Source organism: Diceros bicornis, chromosome 10 (genome assembly GCF_020826845.1).
Source record: "Diceros bicornis minor isolate mBicDic1 chromosome 10, mDicBic1.mat.cur, whole genome shotgun sequence".
Lineage (NCBI taxonomy): Eukaryota > Metazoa > Chordata > Mammalia > Perissodactyla > Rhinocerotidae > Diceros > Diceros bicornis.
The window spans coordinates 67,629,646-67,656,234 of record NC_080749.1 but is presented as its reverse complement, the minus strand read 5'-3'; the positions used below and the strand labels follow the sequence as shown (position 1 = coordinate 67,656,234).

The window sequence follows — 26,589 nt, the reverse complement described above, 5'->3', positions numbered from 1 at the left end:
TCAGTGCCTGAAATACAATTCTGTCACTCCCAGTGGGAACTCTTGCTATGCAATATAAGAAACCAAATTCAGTGCTGTTAACAGTCCAGTTTCTAAAAGAAAGTTCAGTACTCCAGGGGTAGATTGGCATAGGTCATTAAATCTAACCTCAGTAAATAGTAATCACTACGAATGAAAGGAAGAATAAGCCACCAAATTGAGGGCTAAATTATTCTAGAAAACACAAGTGAAAAGAGCAACATGGAAAAACAACTCTGGTCTAAGCGATCTAGGTAATTTTAATTTTTTAATTAATCTTATTTAGCACCTTTCATCTCTATCCATGTTTAGTTTTAAATTACTGATCCCAGAGTATTATTTGAAATATTGCAGAGCTGATGATCCAGAGATGTTTTATCACCATCAAAACTTGTTTCTAAAAAAAAACACACGCATATTCTATATACTTACTGGAGATGTTGATACTTGGGTTATTCTTAACTGGCTTTCCAAATCTTGTACTTTGTTTTTAAGTTCCATATTTTCTGTTTCTAAGTCTTGAATCTAAAAAGCAAATGATTATTGAATAACCTTCAGAAATTCATTCTTGGAAAATATTGGCTATTATATTGGCTACATTAATGAATAGGCTTTCATGTCATTTACAATTTTAATGTACTCTTTTGTGTACAGGGGGGAAAATTTTTTGATAAAGCTTGGGAAGCAGAGAATTCTATGTCATTGGAAAGATATATTATTAAATTTAAGTTTTTACGTATGTGCAAATTTCATGTTCCTAATACCTCATCTCCATGTTTTCTTTCTGCTCTGTGCAATCTGTACCCATAATCTTGGAGTATAACCACAAGACAGTGAAACTTGCTTATGATGATTTTGAAGAGAGTGGAGAAAGGGTGTAATTTAATTACAAAGGAATCTGATCTGCATGGGAAACCACTTACCCAGCATCTGCTGCTTCTGCTGCTCTGATCCCCATGAGAAGCATCAGGAAGTGAAGCAAAGTCACATGAGAACACTAAGTTCTTGTGGGAATTCAATATAAAATGGTTAAAAACTGTGCAGGGGATCAGGAATGAAAAATTATAGGAACACAGTGAAAGCAGTTCCAATCAGTGTGGGGGAAATTGAATGGCAGGCCTTCTAAATTTGTTTGATGATATGCAAGTTTCCCTGTACTTACATCACATAAATGTGAAACAACAAGCTTAGTTTACTCACTCTTTTCTGTAATCCTGCGATCTGTTTTCTTGTTTCAACATCTTTTCCTCCAGATTCTAGAAATTTCCTGTATGCCAGGTCAAATGCTTGGCCAATTGTTAAAGTTATCTCTTCAGCCTTTGTAAAAATTAAAAAAAAAGATTTGCATTTTAATAATAATATGTCAGACTATTCCTTGAATCAGGAAAACATTCACAGGAGGTACTTCAATAGGGCAACAGCTGGGGGTAGAAATGCAGTAAATCAGCCAAGTAGTCTATGCTCACACAATAATTCAATGTTTACCCACAAACAGTGTAAAAAAAAATGGCAGTTAAATGAATAGCTGTTGAAGTTGGAAGCCAGAGTTCTATCCAGCTTTTCATCTCTTTTATCACAGTATTGTTTTCCTGGTTTGTTTGTCTCCCTTCCTCAAATATTTAGTGCCTGTTAAATGAAAGTATAGTGCCAATCGCACTTTCTCTTGTTGCTTTGCTACTTATTTCCTCTTCCTAGTAAGGAGAATTGTTTAACCTGGCGGGTAACTTGAATGACTGGCTGGGTGGTGTCTGTGGAAAACTCGAGGCACGCCCTCTTTAAATGGAACAACTGCCATCGGTTCCGGTTCATCATTGGCTTGTAGAAATGAGCAATTCCAACCCAGAGTAGTCAGATTTCTAAAATGTGAGATCTGAAATTTTATATGAAAGCTCCCAATTTTAAGTGAATATAAACTATTTTTGTAAAACACAGTGCCGATTGAATAAAATATATCTGTCATCTGAATTTGGTCTCATAAACGATTCATAATCTCTGTTCTATCAACTAGAAACTGCCACAAATATCCTAAATCCACCGGCTCACTCCTTCTCCATTCACAACTCGACTGATATCACAGTCTTACACAGCGTAAACACAATGTCCTTAATTAACATAGAAAGGAGTTTGGTAAAGGCATTAATTGATTTAATGCATCACAAAGATGCCATATTTAATAATAAGACCTCCAGATGACATAAAAACTGGTAATATTAAATCTCGAAAATGCCATGTTTTAACTAATCTACTGCAAATTCTACAACTTGGTGATATGCTATGATCAACCTAAACTGAAAATATGCTCTATTAATAAGACTTAGATTATTTATTTGAAACATTGTCATTTTTTGCAGTTCACTACTTTTTTTAAGCAGGGCTTTTAACCATAAAAAATATTTATAGAGTTAACTAAAAAATTGCAAAATATATGCACTGAGTTATATAGGAGGACTATCTGTCTTACAAAAAGAGTAGGAAAAAGAAAAGAAAGTCAGTTACATTAAGGAATACTAAATAAATGAAAATGCCTGATACCACATTATGTGTGCTCAATGATCCAAACTAACAAAAAAATATGTATGGAAAAAAATTTGGTTGTGTTAGATGTTGAGATTATGTGTAATATTAAAACATAGTAAAAGTGGTTATAATAGGTAGTAGGATTATGAGTGATATTTTTTTTTGTTTCTAATTTCAAAACTTTGGGCAACATGTTTGTATTTCTTTTATAATAAAAATACATTTTTTAAAAATTATGGTTATTTTTTTTTACCTTTTTAATGGTGGGTTCATTGTGTTCTCTTACTAAGAAAATATGGTATCCTCAAATACCCTAGATGTACACTATAAAGAGTCATTTAAATGGTAAGATTGTTGATTCATCATTAATAACATTTGATTTCATTATTAATTAGTTTACAATAATAACTTTTTAAAAACCATATTCTTTTTTTGTGATAAGATATATCTTTTACGATAAGACGTCTTTTCATTAAGACAGCATGTAGCTCTCTGGCAAATACTCTGCATACATTCACTTGATTCTCACAATGACTCTGTGAGGTTGAGATTATTACTATCCCCGCAATACATAAAATGCAATTCTGTGAGGTTACATAACTCGCCTAAGGTCTCATAGTTATCGGGTGGAGAACCTGGAGTTCAAATACAGAATATCTAACTCTATAAGCCTCACACTTTTTTGGAGAAGAGGATAAAATTTATATACAATAAAATGCACAGATCATAACTGTACAATCAGATGTGTTTTGATAAGCGTCTATACCTATATAACACCATATTGTTAAAAATATAGAGTATTTCTATCACCCAGAAAGCTCTTATGCCTACTTCTAGTCAAATCACATCTCTTATGGGCAACCATTGCTCTAATTTCTATTATCATAGATCAGTTTTGCCTGTCCTTGTATCCATAAAAACAGGCCATACAGTATATATTTTTTGTGTCTGGCTTCCTTTTGAGTTTCTCAGATGTCGTATGTAGCGTTCATTTTATTACTGACTAGTATTCCATCTAACGCATATATCACAATCGATTTATCCATTTGCCTAGAGGGACATCTGTGGTGTTTTTAGTTCTTAGTTATTATAAGTAAAGCTGCTACAAACATTCTTGTAAAATTTTTTTGTGGACATATATTTTTATATCTCTGGGTAAATATCTAGAATGGAATTGCTAAATCATAGGATACGTCTATGTTTAACACTGTAGTAAGAGAGTTCTAGATGCTCCACATTCTCACCAACATCAGATATTGACAGTGTTTTTAATTTAGTCATTTTACTAAATGAATAATGCTATCTTAATGTGTTTGTAATTTAAGTTTCTCTGTTGAATAATTATATTAGCCCAGTTTCATGTGATCTTTGGCCTTTCTTATATTCTCATTAATGAACTCCCTGTACAACACAGTCTCCTGCCCATTTTTATTAGGTTTTTTGTCTATTATTGATATTTAGTTCTTTATATACTCGGGATACAAATCCTTTTTCAGATATATGTAACTTGCCATTTTACTTTATTAATGCTGTTTATAGATTAACAGAAAATTTTTTTATTAAGTTCCATCTATCATTTTTTTCTGTTATATTTAGTGCTTTTGGGGTCATTTCTAAGAAATCACTGTTTACTTAAATTTCATAAAGAGATTCTCCCATGTTTAATGAAAATTTTATAGCAGACCATAAAATCTTCTACTTTTATGTCTATGATCCATCTAAAATTATTTTTATGTAGCTTAAGTAAGGGTTAATTTTTAATTATTATTATTTAGTATATTTAGTTGTTTCAATACCATTTGTCAAAAAGACTTTTTTTATCCATTGAATTGTCTTATCACATTTGGATATTATTGGCCTCTACAATGTAGTTCATTAATTTATTTGTCTATTATTACATCAATACCACACAATTTTGATAACAATTTCTTTAAGGCACATTGTGAAATTAGATAGTATGTGTCCCCCAACTTTGGTCTTTTCTTTCAAGATTAATTTTTTTAATTCTAGGCCGTTTTGTATTACCATATTAAAAGCAACTTTTCAATTTCTACTAAAAATCCCATTCTGATTTTGACAAGAACTGTCTTGAATTTACAGATCAATTTGGTGAAATTGACCACTTAACTAAATTGAGGCTTCCAATCTATTAATATGGTATTTCTCTCCCATTATTTTGTCTTCTTTACTTTCTGTAATATTTTGTAGTTTCAGCATATCTTAAAAAAATCCTAAGTATTTCATGTTTCTTGATCCTATAGTAAATAGATTTTTATCTCTTTTTTCTGGTAGACAGAAACACAATTTTTGTACATTGACATTGTATCCCGTGACATTGCTAAATTAGCTTCATAATTCTAGCCGTTATTTGTAGATTCCGCAGGATATTCTTTCTAAAAATTCATACAATATCTGTGAAAAAGATAGTTTTACTTCTTTCTTTCCAATCTTTGTAACTTTTGTTTCTTTTCCTGACTATACACCAGCTAAGACATATAACACCAGGTTAAATAGAGGAGTGAGAATAAACATCCTTGCCTTTTTCCCAATCTTAGAGAAAAGCATTCAATAAGTCACTATTAATTTTGATGTCACTTGCAGGATTTTTAAAGTCCTTATTGGAATAAGAAACCCCTTCTATTCCCGGGATATTGTGAGTTTTATCATCAGTTGGGTTGAATTTTGTCTAGTGCTTTTCCTGCATCTATTAAGATGATTTTTTAATAGAACTTACCAGTGAAACCATCTGGGCCTGGTATTTTACTTGTCAAGGAGATTTTTAAAAAATGTTTAATTAATGTGTATTCAGATTTGTTATTTCTTTTCTTCAGTTTCAGTAAACTGAGTTTTTCAAGATATTCATCAATTTCACCTTATTTGCCAAATTTACTGGCATAATAGTTATGTAGTATTTCTCCTTGTATCCTTTGAAAGACTTTAGGATCTGTACTTGTATCCACTCTTTTGTCTCTGGTATTGATAATTTGTGTTTTCTCTCATTTTTGTCCTTGATTTGTCTTTTTAGAGAATTGTTAATTTTATCATCCTTACTGAAGAACCAACTTTTGGCTTTGTTAATTTTGTTTATTGTCTGTTTTCATGTCATTGATTTTGATTCTTTATTATTATTTATTTTTGCCTTCACTTTGTTTTTAATTTGTTCTTATTCTAACTTCTTAAGGTCAAGACCACAATGATTACTTTTAATCCTTTTTTCTCATAGAAATATTTAAAGCTAAAAAAATCCCTCCAACCACTGGCTTTAAATGTCTTCTACCAATTTTGATGTGTTGTGTTTTACTTCTATTCGGTTCAAAAAATAATCTAATTCCCCTTGTGACTTTTCTTTGAGCTATTGTTATCTAAAGGGTGTTTTGATTTCAAATATTTTGACCATTTTTGGTCAGATAACATACTCTATGGTATTTTCAATTCTGAAATTTATTGAGTCATGCAATATGGTCCAGTATGTTGCGCATCTTTGTAAACATTACAGCGCATTCAAAAAGAAAGTGTATTCTGTTGTTGTTTGGGATAGTGTTTGATACATGTCAATTAGATCAAAGTGGTGGATAATATTTTTCTAATTTTTCATAACTTTACTGATTTTTTTCTCCTTGCTCTGTCAATTGCTGAGAATGGCATTAAAATCTATAACTATTAGATATTCTGTTTCATTTCTTAAAAAAGTAACGTTATTAAACGAACACACGTTGGCCCTTTAATCATGGGCTGTCTCTCTTAGTGTCTGGTAATATTCCTTGCCTGGAAGTCACTTTTTTGATATCAATATAGCCACATCAGCTTTCTTACACTTATTATTTGTGTGGCATATATTTTTTCATTCTTCTATTTTTCACCTGTATTTATCTTTGAAGTGTGTGTCTTCTAGAAAGCAAACAGTTGGGCATTTTTAAAATCCTGTTTGATAGTCTCAGTCTTTGATTGGTGTCTTTAGCGTATTTACATTTACCTTGTTCTTTATTTTCTATTTGGTCCCTCTGTTTTTATGTTTCTGTTCTTCTTTTCCTGCCTCCTTTTAGTTTCATTAAAAAAAAATAGTATTCCATTTTATTTTCTGTCTAGGCTTTTAGCTATACACCTTTGCATTACTTTTTAGTGACTGCTCTACTGATTACTATATGCATCCTTAACTTAGCAGTCTACTCAGAGTTAATATGATATCATTTCACATAAATAATAATCTTGAAATAGTATAAGTTCATTAAGTCCAATAGTATACATCGTTTATGCTATTATTGTCATTTGTTAACATCATGATGCAATGCTATAATTTTTGCTTTAAACTGTTCTGTTTTATAGAATGGAGGGACATAAAAGACAATCTTACATTTAGCCACAGTTTTACCATTTCCAGTGACGCTTTTTCATCTTTTTCCTTTCTGCACATTTGAGTTTCCTTTTGGTGTCATTTCCCTTCAGGCTAGAGAACTTCCTTTAGCATACCTTGCAGTGCAGTTCTGCTAGTGATAAATCACTCCAGTTTCATTTATCTCAAAATGTTTTATTTTGACTTAAATTTTGAATGATGCCTTCAATAGACGTAAAATTCTGTTATGACACTTTTTTGCTTGATGCATGTTAAAGACATTCTTATATTTGAGCCAGCCCTGATGGCCTAGTGGGTAAAGTGTGGCATGTTCTGCTTCAGTGGCCTGGGTTCAGTTCCCGGGTGCAGGACCACACCACCTGTCTGTCAGTTGCTGTGCTGTGGCAGCGGCTCACACAGAAGAACCAGAAGGACTTACAACTAGAATATACAAGTATATACTAGGGCATTGGGGAGGAAAAAAAAAAAAAAGATATTGTTATATTCTCCTTTGGCCTCCATCGATACTGATGAAAAGTCAGCTGCCATTCATATTACTTTTTTTATCTGTATGTAATGATAGAATGTGTCTTTTTAAAAACTTTCTGGCTGCTTTCAAGATCCATTCATTTCCTCATTCATTCCCTCTCTCTTTCTATCTCTCTAACTCTTTCAAAGACAGTCTGTGATATAACTACAGGTAGTTTTTTTTATATTTATTCAGCTTGAAGTTTGCCAATTTCCCTAATCAGTAAGTTGATAATTATCACATTTGGGAATTCTTCAGCCAGTATTTTTTTCTGCCTTACTTTCTCTCACTTGTCTTCATGTGATTTTAGTTTCATATGTGTTAGAACACTCTATATTGTCCCAAAGGTAATTATAGCTCTGTTACTCATTATTATTATTTATTTTCTCTGTTCATTTGATTGGATAATTTCTCTCTTCTACTTTCCAGTTAACTGACTATTCTTTCTGCCATCCCAAATCTGAGGTTAAGCCTATCTATTTTTTTTCTCTTCTGTTGTTCTACCTAATCATTTAGATTTTTTTTATATTTGCTATTTCTATGATGAAATTTTCATGTTTACTTATTACTACCTTATTTTTCCTTTAATTCCCTGATTATATTTATAAACCAGCAGTAAAATCTTTTAGCATTACAGATAAATTTGAAGTTTCCTTTAACTTTTAACCGTTTTTTTTTTTTTGAGGAAGATCGGCCCTGAGCTAACATCCATGCCAATCTTCCTCTTTTTTTTTCCCCTTTTTCTCCCCAAAGCCCCAGTAGATAGCTGCATGTTATAGCTGCACATCTTGCTAGTTGCTGCATGTGGGACGCTGCCTCAGTGTGGCCCGACAAGCGGTGGGTCGATGCGCGCCTGGGATCTGAACCCAGGCCGCCAGTAGTGGAGCATGCGCACTTAACCGCTGAGCCACGGGGCCAGCCCCTAACTTTTAACCTTAATCCTGGCCCCCTCTATCTTCTATGTAGGTAATGACTATAATTTGTGTATCATTCCAGACATATGTTATGGTTTTGCATATATTTACATATATGTATATGTTTTCTTATGCTATAAGGGTATAATAATACTAATACTAATTTATTATGAGAGCAATTTGTAAGTCTAAAACTCCTCATTATATATTCAATTCAGTTATATCAGCTATATTCATTTTACCAATAACTTTAAATATTAATATTAACTTTAAATGATAATGTTAAAATGTAATGTGTTGTCTTCCTACATATATAAGAGACTTTACATATATAGTCTCGATTGAATATTCACAACAATTTTGTAAACTGTATGCTATTCTCAACTTATAGATGAGGAGTCAAATATTCAGAAACCTTAAATAATTTGCCCATTGAAATAGCTTATGAATGACAGAATAGGAATTTGAGTTTCTTGCCTTGCTAATGTTCAAGTCCATGCCCTCACCCTTATGCCACGTTGGTTCTCTACACAAGAAACACAGTGTTCTATATCAGGAAATAATTATTTATTGTCAATAAACACTATGTAATATAAACAACTAAAATTCATCTAAAATTATATTCACAAGTCTATGACAGAAATGACATACTCTAATGGTTTCAGTGGCTGTTTGAAACAAAAACGTTTCGGTTATATACAATTTGAGAAAGCAGAAAAAGACTCCAAATCCAAACAAATAAATTGGAACCTTCTAACTAACTCGTCATTTACTTCAACAGTCCATATAGCAAAGTGTGCTGTCCATCTAAATTTTTTTAAAAAATAGTTTTATGAGGCACATAAAACTCTTTAATATTTCATAATTTTAAAAACATAGAGATTCTCTAAACAATTATAGCAACTTCTTACTTGGAAAAATCCTTCATAGTTCCATAAAATTTTATCTGTAAAAACAAATAATGTTCCATTACCCACTACTACAGAGTTTGATGAGGTAGGCTCTATAGTCAGTAAATTACACTTTAAGAAACTCCATACTTTTTTTTTTCTTTTTTTGCTGAGGAAGATTCACCCTGAGCTAACATCCACTGCCAATCTTTCTCTTTTTGTATGTGACCTGCCACAGCATGGCCACAGAGGAGTGGTGTAGGTCCACACCCAGGATCTGAACCCGCGCCTCCGAAGTGGAGTGCACCAAACTTAACCAATAGGTGACCGGGGCTGGCCCAAGAAACTCCATACTTCTTGATAAAAATAACTTTAAAAGTGAAAAGGAAGACAGTAAGAACTGTGTTTTCCTACTTGACCAGTATTATGAGACAGTCAATATAGGATATTGGTCCAAACCTTCCTACTAATTGTACAAAATTTGAGTACCTAGCTTAAAAGATATGACTTGTAATAATCACATTTAAAAGAATCTCAAACAATTTAATCTACTAAAATCATTTTTCTGGTTTACAACTGGTCATTTCTGCTTTTTGTCAGAATAGGCCAATTCATTGGAGTTTTGTTTTCTTTTTTTTTTGCTGAGGAAGATTCACCCTGAGCTAACATCTGTTGCCAATCTTCCTCTTTTTCTTTATGAGCCGCCACCTCAGCATGGCCACTGACAGGCAAGTGGTGTAGGTCCACGCCCAGGAACCAAACCTGGGCCACCGAAGTGGAGCACGCGGAACTTAACCACTAGGCCACCGGAGCTGACCTTGGAGTTTAACTCGGGAATTTGATATACAAATTTTAGTATTTCATGAAGTGGAGAGATGAAAACTAGTAGTGGGTAGAAACATACAGCAGCAATAAGCTTTCAGATCCTGATTACCAACTAATTATATTACATTGGATGACTAAGCTAAGAAGATTCATTTTTTTCCCTGATCATGTAATGAAATATAAAGAGCAAGAATATTTTTTAAATTCAAAAAAAGTTTGTTTCAAAAAATTATTACAAGGCAAACATAAAATATAACTATAACAGTATATAATAAATAGCTTACAAATAAACACACCTTGTAAAATGACTAGATGCAGTGATTCCTTCTAGTACTAACAATATATGATTCTTTTGACACATGAAACCTACTTAACTATTAGTTAACAAATAAGAAAGAGGATTTTAAACATTGTATTATTTTATATTTCACTTTACTTAATTAAAAAAAAACACGTGGGTAGGATGAAGGTTTCATCTGCTTATTGGGGCTATTATTTCAATTTTATCAAGAGCATCATCCAGAGAGTAAACTATACTTATTAACATTTGGAAAAAGAATTGTGAAAAAATAAAAAATATCAAAATGATAGTTAAAAAGTTGACAATGACTATATTTGCCTTATATTAAAGAAACGAAATCAATCACATCATAATGAATATCCATATTCTAATTTTATTTTATTTTTGTTTTGTTGCTGCTGTTGTTGAGGAAGATAAGCCCTGAGCTAACGTCTGTTGCCAATCTTCCTCTTTTTTTTTTTTGCTGAAGAAGATTAGCCCTAAGCTAGCATCTGTGCCAATCTTCCTCTCCTTTATATGTGGGTCACTGCCACAGCATGACTGACAAGTAGTGTAGGTCTGCACCTGGGATCTGAACCCGCAAACCTGGGGGGCCGAGGTGGAACACGCCAAACTTAACCACTATGCCATGGGGCTGGCTCCCTAATTTTATTTTTTAAACTTAATGAGATGACTGTAGAAGTTGTATAAATGTTGAATCTTAATAATACAACATGATGATACTAATAAAGTGAGTTCCAGATTTGAGGCATAGTAGGATAGGCCTTCATTTAGATTTCAAGCAAGCTCTTAGAAGTCCACAGAAATGTTGAATATATCAAATACAACGTACAACGAATGAATATGATGACGGCCCCAGTAGAGCAGAGGAACTCTGGGGAGGTCACAGTAATGTGAGATAAATAATATGATGGGAAAAATGTGAAAATGAGAATCTAGGGTTTTGGATTGTAGTTCTGATTCTGTCATTACTTACTTTGTGACTCTGGGAAAGGTACTAAATCTCTCTGGCCTGAATTTACTTAAAATAAGATGAAAGAGTTGATCCAAATAGGCCATAACTTATTTCCCAGTGTTTTGTTAAAGTAAAATTTTTATTTGGAGATAATTTTAGATTTGTACGCAGTTGTAAGAAATAATACAGAGAGATCCTATGTACCCTTTAACCACTTTCTCCAAATGGTAACATATTGAAAAACTATAGTATAAATCATAACCGATTAGTATTGATATTACTATAGTCAAGATACAGAATAATTCTATCCCCACAAGAATCCCTCATCTTGCTGTTTTATAGCACACTCTCTTCCCGTCTACCCTCTCCTTTCCTTAACCCCTGGAAAATACTAATCTGTTTTCCATTTCTATAATTTTGTCTTTTCAAGAATGTTACAGAAATGGAATCATACAATATATAAGCTTTTGGGATTGACTTTTTCACTCCATAATTACCTGAAGAGTCATTGAGACTGTAGCAAGTACTAATAGTTCATTCCTTTTCATTGCTGAGTAGTATTCCATGGTTTGGATGTACCGGAGATTGTTTAATCATTCACCCACTATCTGGGGTATTTGTAGTTTTGGGCTATCACGAATAAGCTGCTATAAACATTCATGTGTAGGTTGTTGTGTGAACATAAGTTTTAATTTCGCTGAGATAACTGCCCAAATGGGTCATACGATAGTTGCATATTTAATTTTATTTATGAAACTGACAAACTGTTTTCCTGAGTGGTTGGACCATTTTATATCCCCATTACTTATGTACAAGTAATCCATTTTTCCACATCCTCACCAGCATTTGGCATTGTCAGTATTTTTTACAGGCATACCTCAGAGATATTGCAAGTTTCGTTCCAGACCACTGCAATAAAGTGAATGTCACAGTAAATACAGTCACAGAATCTTTTGGTTTTCCAGTGCATATAAAAGTTATGTTTACACTACACTGTGGTCTATTTAGTGTGCAAATAGCATTGTCTAAAAAAATGATGTACATACCTTAATTAAAAAATAATTTTTTGCTAAAAAATGCTAACCATCATCTGAGCCTTCAGCAAGTTGTACTCTTTTTGCTGGTGGAGGGTCTTGCCTTGATGTTGATGGCTGCTGACTGATGAGGGTGGTGGTCGCTGAAGGCTGGGGGGGTTGTGGCAATTTCTTAAAATGAGACAACAATGAAGTTTGCCACATCGATTGACTCTTTCACGAACAATTTCTCTGTAGCATGTGATGCTGTTTGATAGCATTTTATCCACAGCAGAACTGCTTTCAAAATTAAAGTCAATCGTCTCAAACCCTGCCAACGCTTTATCACTTAACTTTATGTAATATTCTAAAGCCTTTGTTGTCATTTCAACAACCTTCACAGGCTCTTCACCAGGAGCAGTTCCCATCTCAAACAACGACTTTCTTTGCTCACCCATAAAAAGCAACTCCTCATCTGTTAAAATTTTATTGTGAGATTGCAACAATTCACATCTTCAGGCTTCACTTCTAATTCTAGTTCTCTAGCTATTTCCACCACTTCTGCAGTTACTTGTCCACTGAAGTTCTGAACCTCTCAAAGTCATCCATGAGAGTTGGAATCAACTTCTTCCAAATTCCTGTTAATATTGATATTTTGACCTTTTCCCATTAATCACGAATGTTCTTAATGGCATCTAGAATGGCAAATCCTTTCCAGAAGGTTTTCAATTTACTTTGCCAGATCCATCAGAGGAACCACTCCATGGCAGCTACAGCCTTACAAAATGTATTTCTTAAATAATAAGACTTGAAAGTTGAAATTAGTCTTGATCCATGGGCTACAGAATGGATGTTCTGTTAGCAGGCAGGAAAACAACATTACTCTTGTTGTACATCTCCATCAGAGCTCTTGGCTGACCAGGTGCACTATCAATGAGCAGTAATATTTTGAAAGGAATCTTTTTTTTCTGAGCAGTATATCTGAACAGTGGGCTTAAAATATTCAGTAAACCATCTTGTAAACAGATGTGCTGTCATCCAGGATTTGTTGTTCCATTTCTAGAGCACAGGCAGAGTAGATTTAGCATAATTCTTAAGGGCCCTAGGATTTTCAGAATGGTAAATGAGAACTGGCTTCAACTTAAAGTCACCAGCTGTATTAGCCCCTAACGAGGGAGTCAGCCTGTGCTTTGAAGCTTTGAAGCCAGGCATTGGATTCTCCTCTCCAGCTATGAAAGTCCTAGATGGCGTCTTCTTCCAATATAAGGCTGTTTCGTCTATATTGGAAATCTACTGTTTAGTGTAGCCACCTTCATTAGTTATCTGAGCTAGATCTTCTGATAACCTGCTGCAGCTTCTGCATCAGCACTTGCTGCTTCCCCTTGCACTTTTATGCTATGGAGACGGCTTCTTTCCTTGAACCTCATGAACCAACCTCTGCCAGCTTCAAACTTTTCTTCTGCAGCTTCCTCACCTCTCTCAGCCTTCAAACAATTGAAGAGAGTTAGGGCCTTGCTCTGGATTAGGCGTTGACTTAAGTAATGTTGTGGCTGGTTTGATCTTCTCCAGACCACTAAAACTTTCTCTATAACAGCAATAAGGCTGTTTCATTTTCTTATCATTTGTGTGTTCACTGGAGAAGGACTTTTAATTTCCTTCAAGAACTTTTCCTTTGCAGTCACAACTTGTCTAACTATTTGGTGCAAGAGGCCTAGCTTTCAGCCTATCTTGGCTTTCGACATGCCTTCCTCACTAAGCTTAATCATTTCTAGTTTTTGATTTAAAATGAGAGATGTGTAATTCTTCCTTTCACTTGAACACTTAGAGGCCATTGTAGGGTTATTAATTGGCCTAATTTCAATATTGTTGGGTCTCAGGGAATAGGGAGGCCCGAGGAGAGGGAGAGAGACCGGGGATGACCAGCCAGTGGAGCAGTCAGAATACATACATTGATTAAGTGTGCTGTCCTATAGGGGCAGTTTGTGGAACCACAAAACAATTACAATAATAACATCAAAGATCATTGATCACAGATCACCCACACAATATAATAACAATGAACAAGTTTGAAATATTACAAGTATTACCAAAATGTGACACAGAGACAAGAAGTGAGCAAATGCTGTTGGAAAAATGGTGCTGATAGACTTGCTTGATGCAGGGTTGCTACAAACTTTCAATTTATAAAAAGCACAATACAGTGACACACAATAAAATGAGCTATGCCTGTATCGCAGCCTTTCTGAGGGTCATGTAGTGATACCTCATTTTGATTTTAATTTGCATTTCCCTAATGGATACCAAAGCTACCATCTTTTCACATGCTTATTTGCATTTGACTCTTCTTCAATGAAATGTTCCTTCATATCTTTTGCCCATTTTCTAATTTGATTGATAGTTTTTATACTGCTGAGTTTTGAAAGTTCTTGATATACTGTAGATATTAGACCTTTGTTTGATAAGTGTTTGCAAATAATTTCTCCCAGTCTTAAGTAGTCTTCTCACCTCCTTCACAAGGCCTTTCATGGAGAAAATCTTTATTTTTGATTAAGTTCGATTTATCATTTTTTCCACTATGGATCCTGCTTTGGCCATCAAGTCAAAAACCTCTTTGCCCACCCCTATATCCTGAAGATTCTCCTTCTGTTTTTTTCTAAATGTTTTATAGTTATACATTTTACGTTTAAGTCCATGACGCATTTTCAGTTAATTTTTGTTTAAATGTGAGGTGTAGGTCAAAGTGCATTTTTTTTTTGGTCTATAGAGGTCCAATTTCACCAGCACCGCCTGTTGAAAAGGCCATCTTTCCCCTATGGCATTGCTTTTGTAACTTCATCAAAAATCAGTGGGGCATATCTGTGTGGGTTGAATTCTGTGTTCTCTATTCTGTTCCATTGACTTATTTATCTATCCTTTCACCAAAACGACAGTCTTGATTGATGTAGGTATATAATAAGTCTTGAAATGGGGTAGACTGATTTCTTCCCCTTTATTGTTCTTTTTCAAAACTGTTTTAGCAATTCTAGTCCTTTGACATACCATGTAAATTTTAGAATATTATATCGAAATATTCTATGTATCTACATACATATATGTCTACATCTACAAAAAAATCTTGCTAAGATTTTGACAGGAATTGTGTTAAACATGTTTAACACAATTAATTTGGAGAAAACTGACGTATATACTAGATTGAGCCTTCCAATCCGTGAACATGGTATGTCTCTCCATTTATTTATATCTCTATTCATTTTGTTTATCAGTGATTCATAGTCTTCAGCATACAAGTACTGTACAGTTTTACATCTTAGGTTAGATTTACACCTATGTATTTTGTTTTCTAAAGCAATCATAAATTTTTGCATCCATGTGTTCATTGCTAGTGTACAGGAAAACAATTGATTTCTGTATGTTTATCATGTATTCTGCCACTTTGCTGAACCCACTTATTAGATCCAGAAATTTTTTTGTAGACTACTTTGAATTTACTATAATCATGTCATCCAAAATAAGGACAGTTGTATTTCTTCTTTTACAATCTGCTTGGTTCTTATTTTCTTTTCTTTCCTGATTGCAATAGCTAAAACTCCAGGAGTGTGTTTAATAATAGTGGTAAGAGTGGAAATCCTTGCCTTGTTCTCAAACTTATGAGAAAAGCACTTAGCTTTCACCATGAAGTAAAATGTTATTTACAGTTTTAATTTTAAATGCTCTTTATCAAGTTGAGGAAGTTTCCTTCTCTACCTATTTTTTGAGAGTTTTTAACCATGAATGGGTATTGATTATTTTCAAATTTTTTTTAAACATTGATTAATATGATCATATGATTTTTCTTCTTTAGCATGTTAATATGGCTGATTACATTGTTGGACTTTTGAATCTTGAACAAGACTTGCATTCTAGGAACAAACTCCACTTGGTATTGGTGTATAATTCTTTTTATATATTGTCAAATTATATTTGCTAATATTTTGTTAGGAATTTTTGCATCTATATTCCTGAGGGATATTGGTCTGTAGTTTTCTTTTTTTTGCACTATCTTTTTCTGGTTTTGGTATCAGGGAAATACTAGTTTCATAAAATGAATTGGGGAATGCTATCACCTCTTCTATTTTCTGGAGCAGGTTGTGTAGAATAATGTTAATTCCTCTTTAAGCATTTTATAGATTGCTCCAGTGAAACATCCAGGCCTGGAGATTTCTCTTTAAAAGTTTTAAATTATAAATTTATAATTTATAAATTCAGTGCTCCCTTCAGCAGCACATATACTAAAATTGGAAAGATACAGAGAAGATTGGCATGGCCCCTGTGCAAGCATGACATGCAAATTCATGAAGCATTCCATATTTTTGTAATGTACAGCATAGGGAAATAGTCAATAATATTGCAATAACTTTGTATGGTGACAAATGGTTACTAGACTTGTCATGGTGATCATTTCATAATGTATACAAATGTCGAATCACTATGTTGTACCTCTGAAACTAATATAACATTGTATGTCAATGATACTTCAATAATAAATAAATAAATAAAGGTGTTCAAGATTTGTATGTATGAATAAATAAATACGTAATTAAAAAGTTTATGCACTGCAGCATTGCCTACCATGGTAAAAATTTCAAATAACATACTGCTTGTCAAAAAAGTGATTAAGGTATAATAAAATGCAATGCAAATGCTTAAACTCACGCTATAGACTTGTATTTATTGACTTTGGAATAAAGTACACACAGTATCATTAACAAAAAAATTAAAAAGTAAATTCAATTTTCTTTATAGTTACAGGGCTATTCTTTATCTAATATTGGGTGAAATGTGGTAGTTTTTGTTTCTTGAGGAATTGGTCCAATTCATCTATGTTGTCAAATTTATGTGTAAATAGTTGCTTATAACATTGTCTTATTATTCTTTTGGTATCTGGAGTGTCTGCAGAAAAATCCCCTGTTTCATTCCTGATATTGGTAACTTGTATCTTCTTTTTTTTGTTTTTACTTTGCCAATCTTACTAAAATTTTGTTGTTTTTATAATCTTTCAAAGAAACAGCTTTGTTTCATTAATTTTTTTCTATTGTTTTTGTTTTCAATTTCATTAATTTCTTCTCTTATAGTTCTTATTTTCTTCCTTCTGCTTACTTTGAGTTAACTTGATAATTTGCTTTCTAAGTACTTGAGGTGGGAGATTAGATTACTGATTTGAGACTTTCTTTTTTCTCAAATGCGTTAGCTTAGTTGTTACAAATTTCTCTCGCAGCACTGTTTTAGCTGTATCACACAAATATGATATGTTCTATTTCATTTCTATATAGTTCACTGCATTTTAAAATTCTTTCTTTGAGAATTCCTCTTTGACATATGGACTGTTTACCTGGAAACTTTGTTCCCAAGTTTTTGAAGACTTTCCTATTATTTTTCTGTTTCTGATTTTCAGATTGATTTGTTGTCAGAGAACACATGCTTTATAATTTCAATTCTTTTAAATTTTTGAAATTTGTTTTGTAGCCTAAGATATAGTCTATTTTGGTACATGTTCCTTTGGCACTGGAAAACAATGCACATTCTGCTGTTGTTCAGTGGCATTCTCTATAACTGTTAATTAGATCCCACTGGTTGATGATGTTGTTGAGTATTCTATATTCTTGATGATTTTCTGTCTAGTTATTCTTACAATTTTAGGGATAGTGGTGGTGAAGTCTCCAACTATAATTGTGTATTTATCTATTTAGTTTATATTTCCTTTCAGTCCTGTGACTTTTTGTTTCATTTATTTTGTAGTTCTGTTGTTGGGTCATACACATTTAAGATTACTATGACTTCCTGGTAGTATGACCCTTTATGATTATGTAATGCCCTTCTCTGTCTCTGACAATTTTCTTTACTTTTAAGTCTACTTTATCTAAGGTTAATACACTTCTGCTTTCTTTGAATAATTTTTGCATGATATATATTTTTCCATTATTCTATTTTCAATCTTCCTGTATCACCTGTATCATTATATTTGCAGCAAGTTTCTTGTAGACAATATATATCTGGATTAGGTTTTTTAATCCACTCTAACAATCTCTTTTAATTGTTGTATTTAGATCATTGACATTTAATGTGATTTTTGATATGTTAGAGCTTAAGTTTGTCATTTAATTTTTTTTTTTTCTGTTACTTCTCTACTTTTTTCTTTCTCTGTTTTCTTTTCGCTGTATTCCTATTGGCCTTTAAAACATTTTAATAATAAAATTTTGATTTCTCCATAGTGTTTTTAAATGTCTCTCATTGTACAGATTTTTTAGTGGTTACTCTAGGATTCACATTATATTTGTGTAACTTATTAGTCTCCTAGGGCTGTCATTTTTCCAGTTCAAGTGAGGTATAGAAACTTTACCTCCCTTTACATCTCTTCAACTTTCCCTCTTTACAATATAATTTCCGTACTTACTTCCTACATATACGTTTAGAATCATATCTGAAAGTATTTTTTGCTTCTACTGTCAATCATAGCCTAGGAAATGAAAGATTGGGGTCGGCTCAGTGGCACAAGCGGTTAAGTGTGCGCACTCCGCTGCAGCGGCCCGGGGTTCGCTGGTTCGGATCCCGGGTGCGCACCAATGCACCGTTTGTTAGGCCATACTGTGGCAGCGTCCCATATAAAGCGGAGGAGGATCAGCATGGATGTTAGCTTAGGGCCAGTCTTCCTCAGCAAAAAGAGGAGGATTGGCAGATGTTAGCTCAGGGCCGATCTTCCTCACACACACACACACACACAAAAGAAAATGAAAGATTTACTCATACATTTGCTTATACTGTTCTTTTTTTCCTTCCTCATGTTCCAAGGTTTCTTCTTTTATTATTTACTTTTTGTTCAGAGAACTTCCTTTTAGCCATTTATTTAGCATAGTTCTGGTAGTAACAAATAATCTTAGTTTTCCTTCATCTGATAATTTTTTGATTTCTCTTTAATTCCTCAAGTGTATTTTTTCTGGATATAGGATTCTAGTTTGACAGTTCTCTTTTTATCTTCAGCACTCAAAATATATTGTGCTACTTCCTTGTTACCTTCATGATTTCTAAAGAGAAATACACTATCATTCAAATTGATTGTCTTCTATAGATAAGGACTTGTTTATCTCTTGCTCTTTTCAAGATTTTTCTCTGTCTTTACTTTTTAAAAGTTTGATCATAGATGATGTGTCTTGGTGTGGAGTTATTTATGTTTAACCTGTTTGGAGTTCGCTCAGTTTCTTGAATCTATAGGTTTATGTCTTTTGCCAAATTTGGAAAGTTTGCAACTATTATTTTTTCAAATGCTTTTTCAAGGCTATATTTTTTTTCTCTCTTTCCAGGACTCTGATGACACATGAATGTTAGATATTTTGTTATAGTCCCACAGGTCCCTGAAGTTCTGTTTTGTTTTTGGTTTTAGAATCTTTTTGTGTGTATACCTGTGCATGTGTGCATGTGCACACATGTATGCTTATTATCTCTGTGCTGTTTAGATTGGGCATTTTCTATTTTTTGATCTTCTAGGTCATTGATTCTTTACTCTGTACTCTCCACTCTGCTATTGAGCCCATATATTGAGTTTTTTATTTCATTATTGTATTTTTCAGTTCTAATTTTCCCAGTTGGGTTTTCTTTATATCTGCTATTTCTTTGCTTAGATTTTCTATTTCTTTGAAAAGACTTCCTATGTTTTATTGTTTCAAGTGTGCTTGTAATCATTTATTTTATTATTTTTATAATGGCTCTTTTAAAATCTTTGATAATTCTAATACCTCTCTCATTTCAGTGTTTGGATCTATAGGTCATCTTTTTTCATTTAGTTTAAGGTCTTCCAGTTTCTGGATATGATGAGGGATTTTCAATTAAATCATGGATATTTTAGCTATTATGTTATGAGATTCTAGAAATTATTTAAACTTTATGTTTTGGGTGGCTCACTCTGACACAATTCCAGCAGGGGAATGGGAATGGGAAAGCACTGCCTCATTACTGCCTGGGGACAGACGTTCAGCTTCCTCACTTGGCCTCTCTTCATTACTGCCTGGCAGGGCTGGGTACTCTAGCTCCCCATGTGATCCTCACTATCACCCAGGAGGAAGGGAGACTCATTAAAACAACATGATACTGTTAATAAAATAGTGAATTCCAGTCTTGGGGCATACTAGGTTTCCTCTATCGTCCAAATGCTCAAAAGTTTCACAGAAATGCTGAAAAGATAAAATACAAGGAATAGGTAAGACAAAAGTCCCAATAAGAGTAGATGGACTCTGGAACAGGTCTCAATTATAGGAGTAATATATGATGATGGGAAAAATGCCACAATGGCCATCTACAGTCTTAATTTTTAATCCTGATTCTGTTACTACCAAGGTTTGTAACTTTGGGACAGTCACTCAACTTCTCTGGCTCTGATTTCTTACAATAAGAGGAAAACCTTGTGCCAGTTGGGCCATAATTTATTTTCCTGTCTTAATACGCTATGATTAGTTGTTTAAAATGAGAATTAGAGAGGATGGTATATCAAAAATTCTACACACATATCAAATCAAATTTATAAATATGATCATTATTATAACTGGAGGAAATGAAAGCTTGAGATGAAAATGATATAATGAAACTTTGAGGAAACATGTCGTCTTTGAGCTCATGAAAGTGTTGCCAACTTATAGTTGGAGAGATATCTTGACTCTTGTTTTTCAAAGCCCAGACTTCCATCTACCCACAGCAGAATCATTTGATGAACTTGCTAACTGTAGATTTCCTGAGCTACAGTCCCAATCAATATGAAATTATTTTTTGAAGTGGGAACCAGAGAGTTGTATTGAAAAATTCTCTCCTTATGAATAGTATGCACAGTAATGGTTGTGAGCCACTGCTATAGACTTCAAGAAATTACTTTCAACCTTCAAGAAAAAAGAAACCTAATATGCTATATCCAAAGAGAATAATGGGTCAAGGGATTGAAATTCTGGAAATCAATTACAAACAGTTACGATCAGAGAGAAATAGAATCTATACTTTTAACACAATATAACTACTTTAACACAATAACACTATAACACTATAACACAATATATACACAAGGACTCTAGTAAGCTTTTGTTTTAAATAATCATGTAACAAATTTGGAGGGGGATGAAATAAAGAAAGATAAAACACATAACACAAAACTATAAGAAGGCTAATATTTATAATGAACTCTGATTATTAATATTTCAAAGGACCCCAAGAAAATTTATTTCTATATGTAAGGCAAGAAAGAAGGACAACTGAATTTACTGCTTGGCGTAAGTGGTAAAAGGTTATTATATCTTACACATAGAAGATATTCAATAAATATCAACTTTAATCTTTTCAATCACATAGAGAAAAACATTTGCAAACAATCATGGTTAAGAAGTACTTGGAACATTAAATATAATGCATTCATTCAATAGGATAAATTTCAAAAACAACTTGAACTTCACATAAAATGCCTTATTATGCACATAAAATTGTCTTATATGGCTAAGAATATTTTTCTGGTGAGATGTTCCATAATGTTCATCAAATTCTCAAGAGATATTATGATGTCAAGTAGCTTAGCACATTAGTTTGCCTTTCTAGAGTAGTTTAAAAGTAGTTTAAAAGATACAGATAACAACTTGCTCTGCTTTTTGTAAATTTTTCCCTGTGGTCTTTTCTTTAAGAAAAAATTCTTTGAGCATCTATTGTCCACCTGATGTAGGACTTACATGGAGAAATAAAGAGGTAGTTGTTCTCAAGAAGCTCACATACTAAAACCAGAGAAATACATTACATGGTAGCAATAATAATATTAGTGCTCTGTTATTTTTGACAGCATAAAAAATGAGGAAATACAGTCAGGCACCGCTTAACAGTGGTACGTTCTGAGAAATGCATTGTTAGGTGATTTCATCACTGTGAGAACATCATAGAGTGTACTTACACAAACCCAGATGGTATAGCCTACTACACACAAAGGCTATACGATACTAATCTTATGGGACCACCAATGTATGTGTGGTCCATCGTTGACTGAAATGTCGTTACGTGGCCCATGACTGTAAATGAATTAAGTTCTTTTCTCTGTCTAAGCCAATAATGTTTTGAGGTTAGATGTTCTTCCTTCATTAAAGCCATCAATGGCTGCAATGTGTGCTTGCAATTCACATCTTATGTTTTATAACAGGATCTCAGACTAGGATTATGATTAGCATTAGTTTATTATAATCAAGACTTGAGGTTTTCCTTAAGATTCCAAATGATTAAAGAACTGCTGCAGGATATAACTTTGGAATTGGCTAATTGTTCTTACTTGCTAAAAACTTTAGATTACATGCACAAGCTAACACATGCATGCACGCAGATACACACACATATGACTCTATTACCTTTCATTATATTAAGTTTTCTGAATAAGGAAAATCAAGAACCAGATTTTCAAAGTATTGGAGATTTTTTTTAAGGAGCCATACAGATTTTATTTCCTGGAGTTTAAACTATTTATTTTCATCAGATCCATCACATTCCAGGGGGGAAAAAGAAAAAGCTCTGCTAACTCTTAGCATTATGCACATATACTAAAATATATTTGAGATTAAAATTACAAATAAATGATTATAAGAGAAATAAATGCATAACATAAGCAGGCATGATGTTCTAAGAAAAGAAATTTGCATGCAAGCTTGTGCCTATGAACATGAGAATTTAGTTAGGGATGAAATCCTGAAGCATACTCTCATGACAGGATGGATCTATTAGTGTAGCTAAGTATTTGCAGACCTTATTCATTTCCAAATACTTTACTAATTCCGGAAACAAGACAATTCCTGGCTTGTAAAACAGAACAAACCACCCTAAAACATCTGGCATACTTACACACTTTTCGCTGTCAAATACATAGCACAAATGTTTATTTGACTCAGAATCTTTGCATATGAAAGTGAATATCCTCTTGTCAGTTTTATCATCTGCACAAAATGATATTCTATGAAGCTGGCAATTGTGTTGGACTTCCTGTGAACACAGATAGAAATAAACATAGCTGAAGAGATTTTTTTTCCATTTTCTGAAAGACCAGCTTGTGTTAATAACATACAACTTATGACTTTAAAAGTGAAACAATAATCTGTCAAACTTTGCTTTTACAATTACTTACACCCCAAACTTAAACAAATACCTAATGGAGATGGACCTCCTGACTCAGGATTAAAATAAGATAGTCATTTCAATAGTACTTAGAAAAACATGAGCAAAATACAAGAGGATCACAGGTTCATCGACTTTCTGAGTTACAAGGGATCTTAAGACACCATTACTTTAAACTCTACAATTTTACTTAGGAGGATATTGAGGCCCAAAGAGATTAAGATACTTCCACAAAGTTACAGAATAAGCAGAAATTTTTTTAACCGGAACACTTTTCATTTTATCTTCTTGCTACTAACTACTATTACAGTTTAAAATAATTTCATCTGTGCACAATTTCATATGAAACACACTACCATTTCATCCTTAGTTTTCTCATTAAATTGTATTTTACATGTCTTCATGGTAACTCATATAATCTTGAACCTTTTCGGTCTAGGAAGATCATTCTTCCTTGCTACTTCTGTAATGTTTTCCATTGGAGCAGTGAATGAGGAAGCTCTACACATCCAGCATCCAAATTACCAAATCAACTCTGCTAATCAATAAAAAGATAAATACTGCAAATATATACATATATATACACACACATATACATGCATATATATATACATATATATATACACACGCATATATATACATATATATATATATATACACACACACTGCAACTATAGCTTCTGTCACTACATCCTTCCAACCTAAGGGTTGATGTGTCAGCTTGCTGAGATTTGATCTCTCACTCTGATTCACGTTAGTGCTCATCAGACTGAAAATGAGTACATAAAATGAGATATACAAATAAAGTTTAAGAGAAGTTGTCTACAGCACTGCTTTCTTTCCCTGCATACAAACCAAATGGTAAGTCATCAAAGGGTTGTTTGGCAAGTGTGAAAATTAAAATGAGGAAGTATATTGTATGATTGTGTGCAGAATCAGAATTTGCCACCCCAAAATGTGTCTCTTTGGCTTGATTATTTTTAAACACAAAAGACTCAGACAGAAACTTTGATGTTCCCCACTAACTGCCTAAAAAAATTTAAGATAGAAGACCTGTCCCAGGAAGGAGCTATCACCATAGATAATTTTAGGTGTGGTAAACGGGGAGGAACCTAGCAAGGCCCATATAATCAAAGTCCTCCCCATGTCCCATTGTTTTTGCAAGGTATGGCAAACATTCGTTTACCAAACATTTGCTTTTCCATCTCCATGTAAATGTCCTTCCTCCCCTTTGAACTCCTAAACCACTACCCCCAACATCCTCCCTTGTCTGTAGCTGAAGATGATATTTAAGGTGGTGACTTCAGCCATTTTGGCAAGTTACTCAGTTTTCCTAGGTTTCTCCCATGTATACATGTTATTAAATTTGTTTGCTTTTCTCCTGTTATTCTGTCTCATGTCAATTTAATACTTAGATTAGCCAGAAGAACTTAGAGAGTAGAGGAATATTCTTCCTCTCCTACAGTTGAAATTTTTTTTGTCATTACTAGACAGGCTGATCCATCCAATTCAGCAGCAGAGAGAAACAATGCTAAAAAGAAGAGCTCAACTCACTAAGGCTTTTGATGAGGGCATCTTCCCTTTCTTGTGGTTCATGCTGAGATGGACAATGACCACATTTGTTTGAGACTATCCTTCTCCCATACTTTGTCTGATTGACCAGTCTCTTTCTCATTGACACCTTTTTTGTTTTATCATTAGTAAATTTGTTAACTAAACAGTTGTAGGGGTGCAGAATTTGCCACCCCAAAATACATCTCTTTAGCATGAGGATTATTTTAGGCTGATTTTTTTTAAGAAACTGCAGACACAGGAAAAGCTCTGAAAACTGAGTAGAAGTTACCTTTTATAAGAAATATTTACATTTATAAGGAAAATCTCCATTTGTAAGAGTGCCTCCCTCTCTGTACCAGAAAGAGGAGGATTTCTAAATCTCTAGAAACTCTTAGAAATGGAGAAGGCAAGGACTTTTAAATCTGCATAGCAGCTTTATCCTTGTTTACTGTGCTTTTCCTGGTGACCTCTCATAACTGACTCCCCCACCCTCAACATCTTCTTTTGTCTTTAGCTGAGGATGGTATTTAAGGTGATGGCTTCTGTCACTTCGGAGAGTTACTCAGTTTTCCTGGGTCTTTCTCATGTATACAGGAGGTATACATATTATTAAATTTCTGTTTGTTTTTCTCCTGTCTCATGTCAATTTAATTCTTAGACCAACCATAAGAACCAATTCTTCTTTCCCCACACAGTCAATCAAACAATAGCCTACAGCCACACTGTAGCTCCCAAATACTGACAGCAGTGCTATACCAGTTTACTAATTGTATAATCATGTTAATGATACAGAAATAAATATTATTGCTATACAATATAGAAAAGTGCCTCATTTTTTTCCGTTTATAGGAGATATTACAAGTAACATGAAGACATACTATTTACACAGCAGATGGTAAAACCTATGTAGTCCCTCATTCACTCACCAACCAGCATGATCACAGAAAGCCTCTGGTTATGACAGTTGGGAATAATCTTAATTTTGTTTAGATTAGCAGATGTATCTTCCTACAGAAAACGACTAGGGAGCTGAAACTTGTAATTTTATCATTTTTTTGAATTTTTTGTTGTTGTGATAGGTCTTCCTAAATTTTAAATGTAGTACTAACTTTTGGTGAGATAAGATAAAGAGACTTGGGAACAAAATAAAGCACAGGACACAATTATCCTTTAACAACGATGATATTTTATTAGAGTTGGGACAAAAATAAGTAAATCCCCAATTCACTTATAGCACCTCTTTCCAGCACTTCATAATCTTCATTAGGAGGACAAGTGAGAAAAGGAGAAAGGGAAAAAGACACAGAGAGAAAGATATTGGAGACAACTGAGATGGCTTTTCACTTTGATTTTCATCCTTTCAAATGGGATAAAAAAATAGTCTATTTTCTATCAAGTTCATGTTAGATTAACAATAAATTTTTAAATCCTACCTCATACATGTAATTTTACAATGAATACACTTATTTTAGGAGCGTTTAATTGCTTTTTCCTAAATTACAACTTATACCCAAAATAAAATGAATGACAGATTTTTTTCTGGTTCACTCGTGTCTCCTCAAATAGTGGTTCCTAAATGCATATCTGTGAACAGGCTG

The 26,589-nt window shown here is 33.4% G+C and overlaps 1 protein-coding gene and 1 non-coding gene across 7 annotated transcripts in view; one reads left to right on the top strand and one right to left on the bottom strand.

The window, feature by feature from the left end:
* GULP1 (GULP PTB domain containing engulfment adaptor 1) overlaps positions 1-26,589 on the bottom strand; it is a 266,643-nt gene that overhangs the window by 23,421 nt on the left and 216,633 nt on the right. For 4 of the 6 annotated variants that reach the window (XM_058549394.1, XM_058549396.1, XM_058549397.1 and 1 more), the window contains 4 exons: positions 23,168-23,305; positions 1,219-1,335; positions 942-1,022; positions 451-543 (listed from right to left, as the gene is read on the bottom strand). In XM_058549394.1, coding sequence (XP_058405377.1) covers positions 451-543; positions 942-1,022; positions 1,219-1,335; positions 23,168-23,305 — 429 coding nt within the window. The remainder of the gene's footprint in view (positions 1-450; positions 544-941; positions 1,023-1,218; positions 1,336-23,167; positions 23,306-26,589) is intronic. The other 2 variants (XM_058549398.1, XM_058549399.1) reach the window with 1 other exon arrangement.
* Positions 16,537-16,643, top strand: LOC131411071 (U6 spliceosomal RNA). The gene has a single exon (XR_009221469.1). It is a non-coding gene; the product is annotated as a U6 spliceosomal RNA (small nuclear RNA).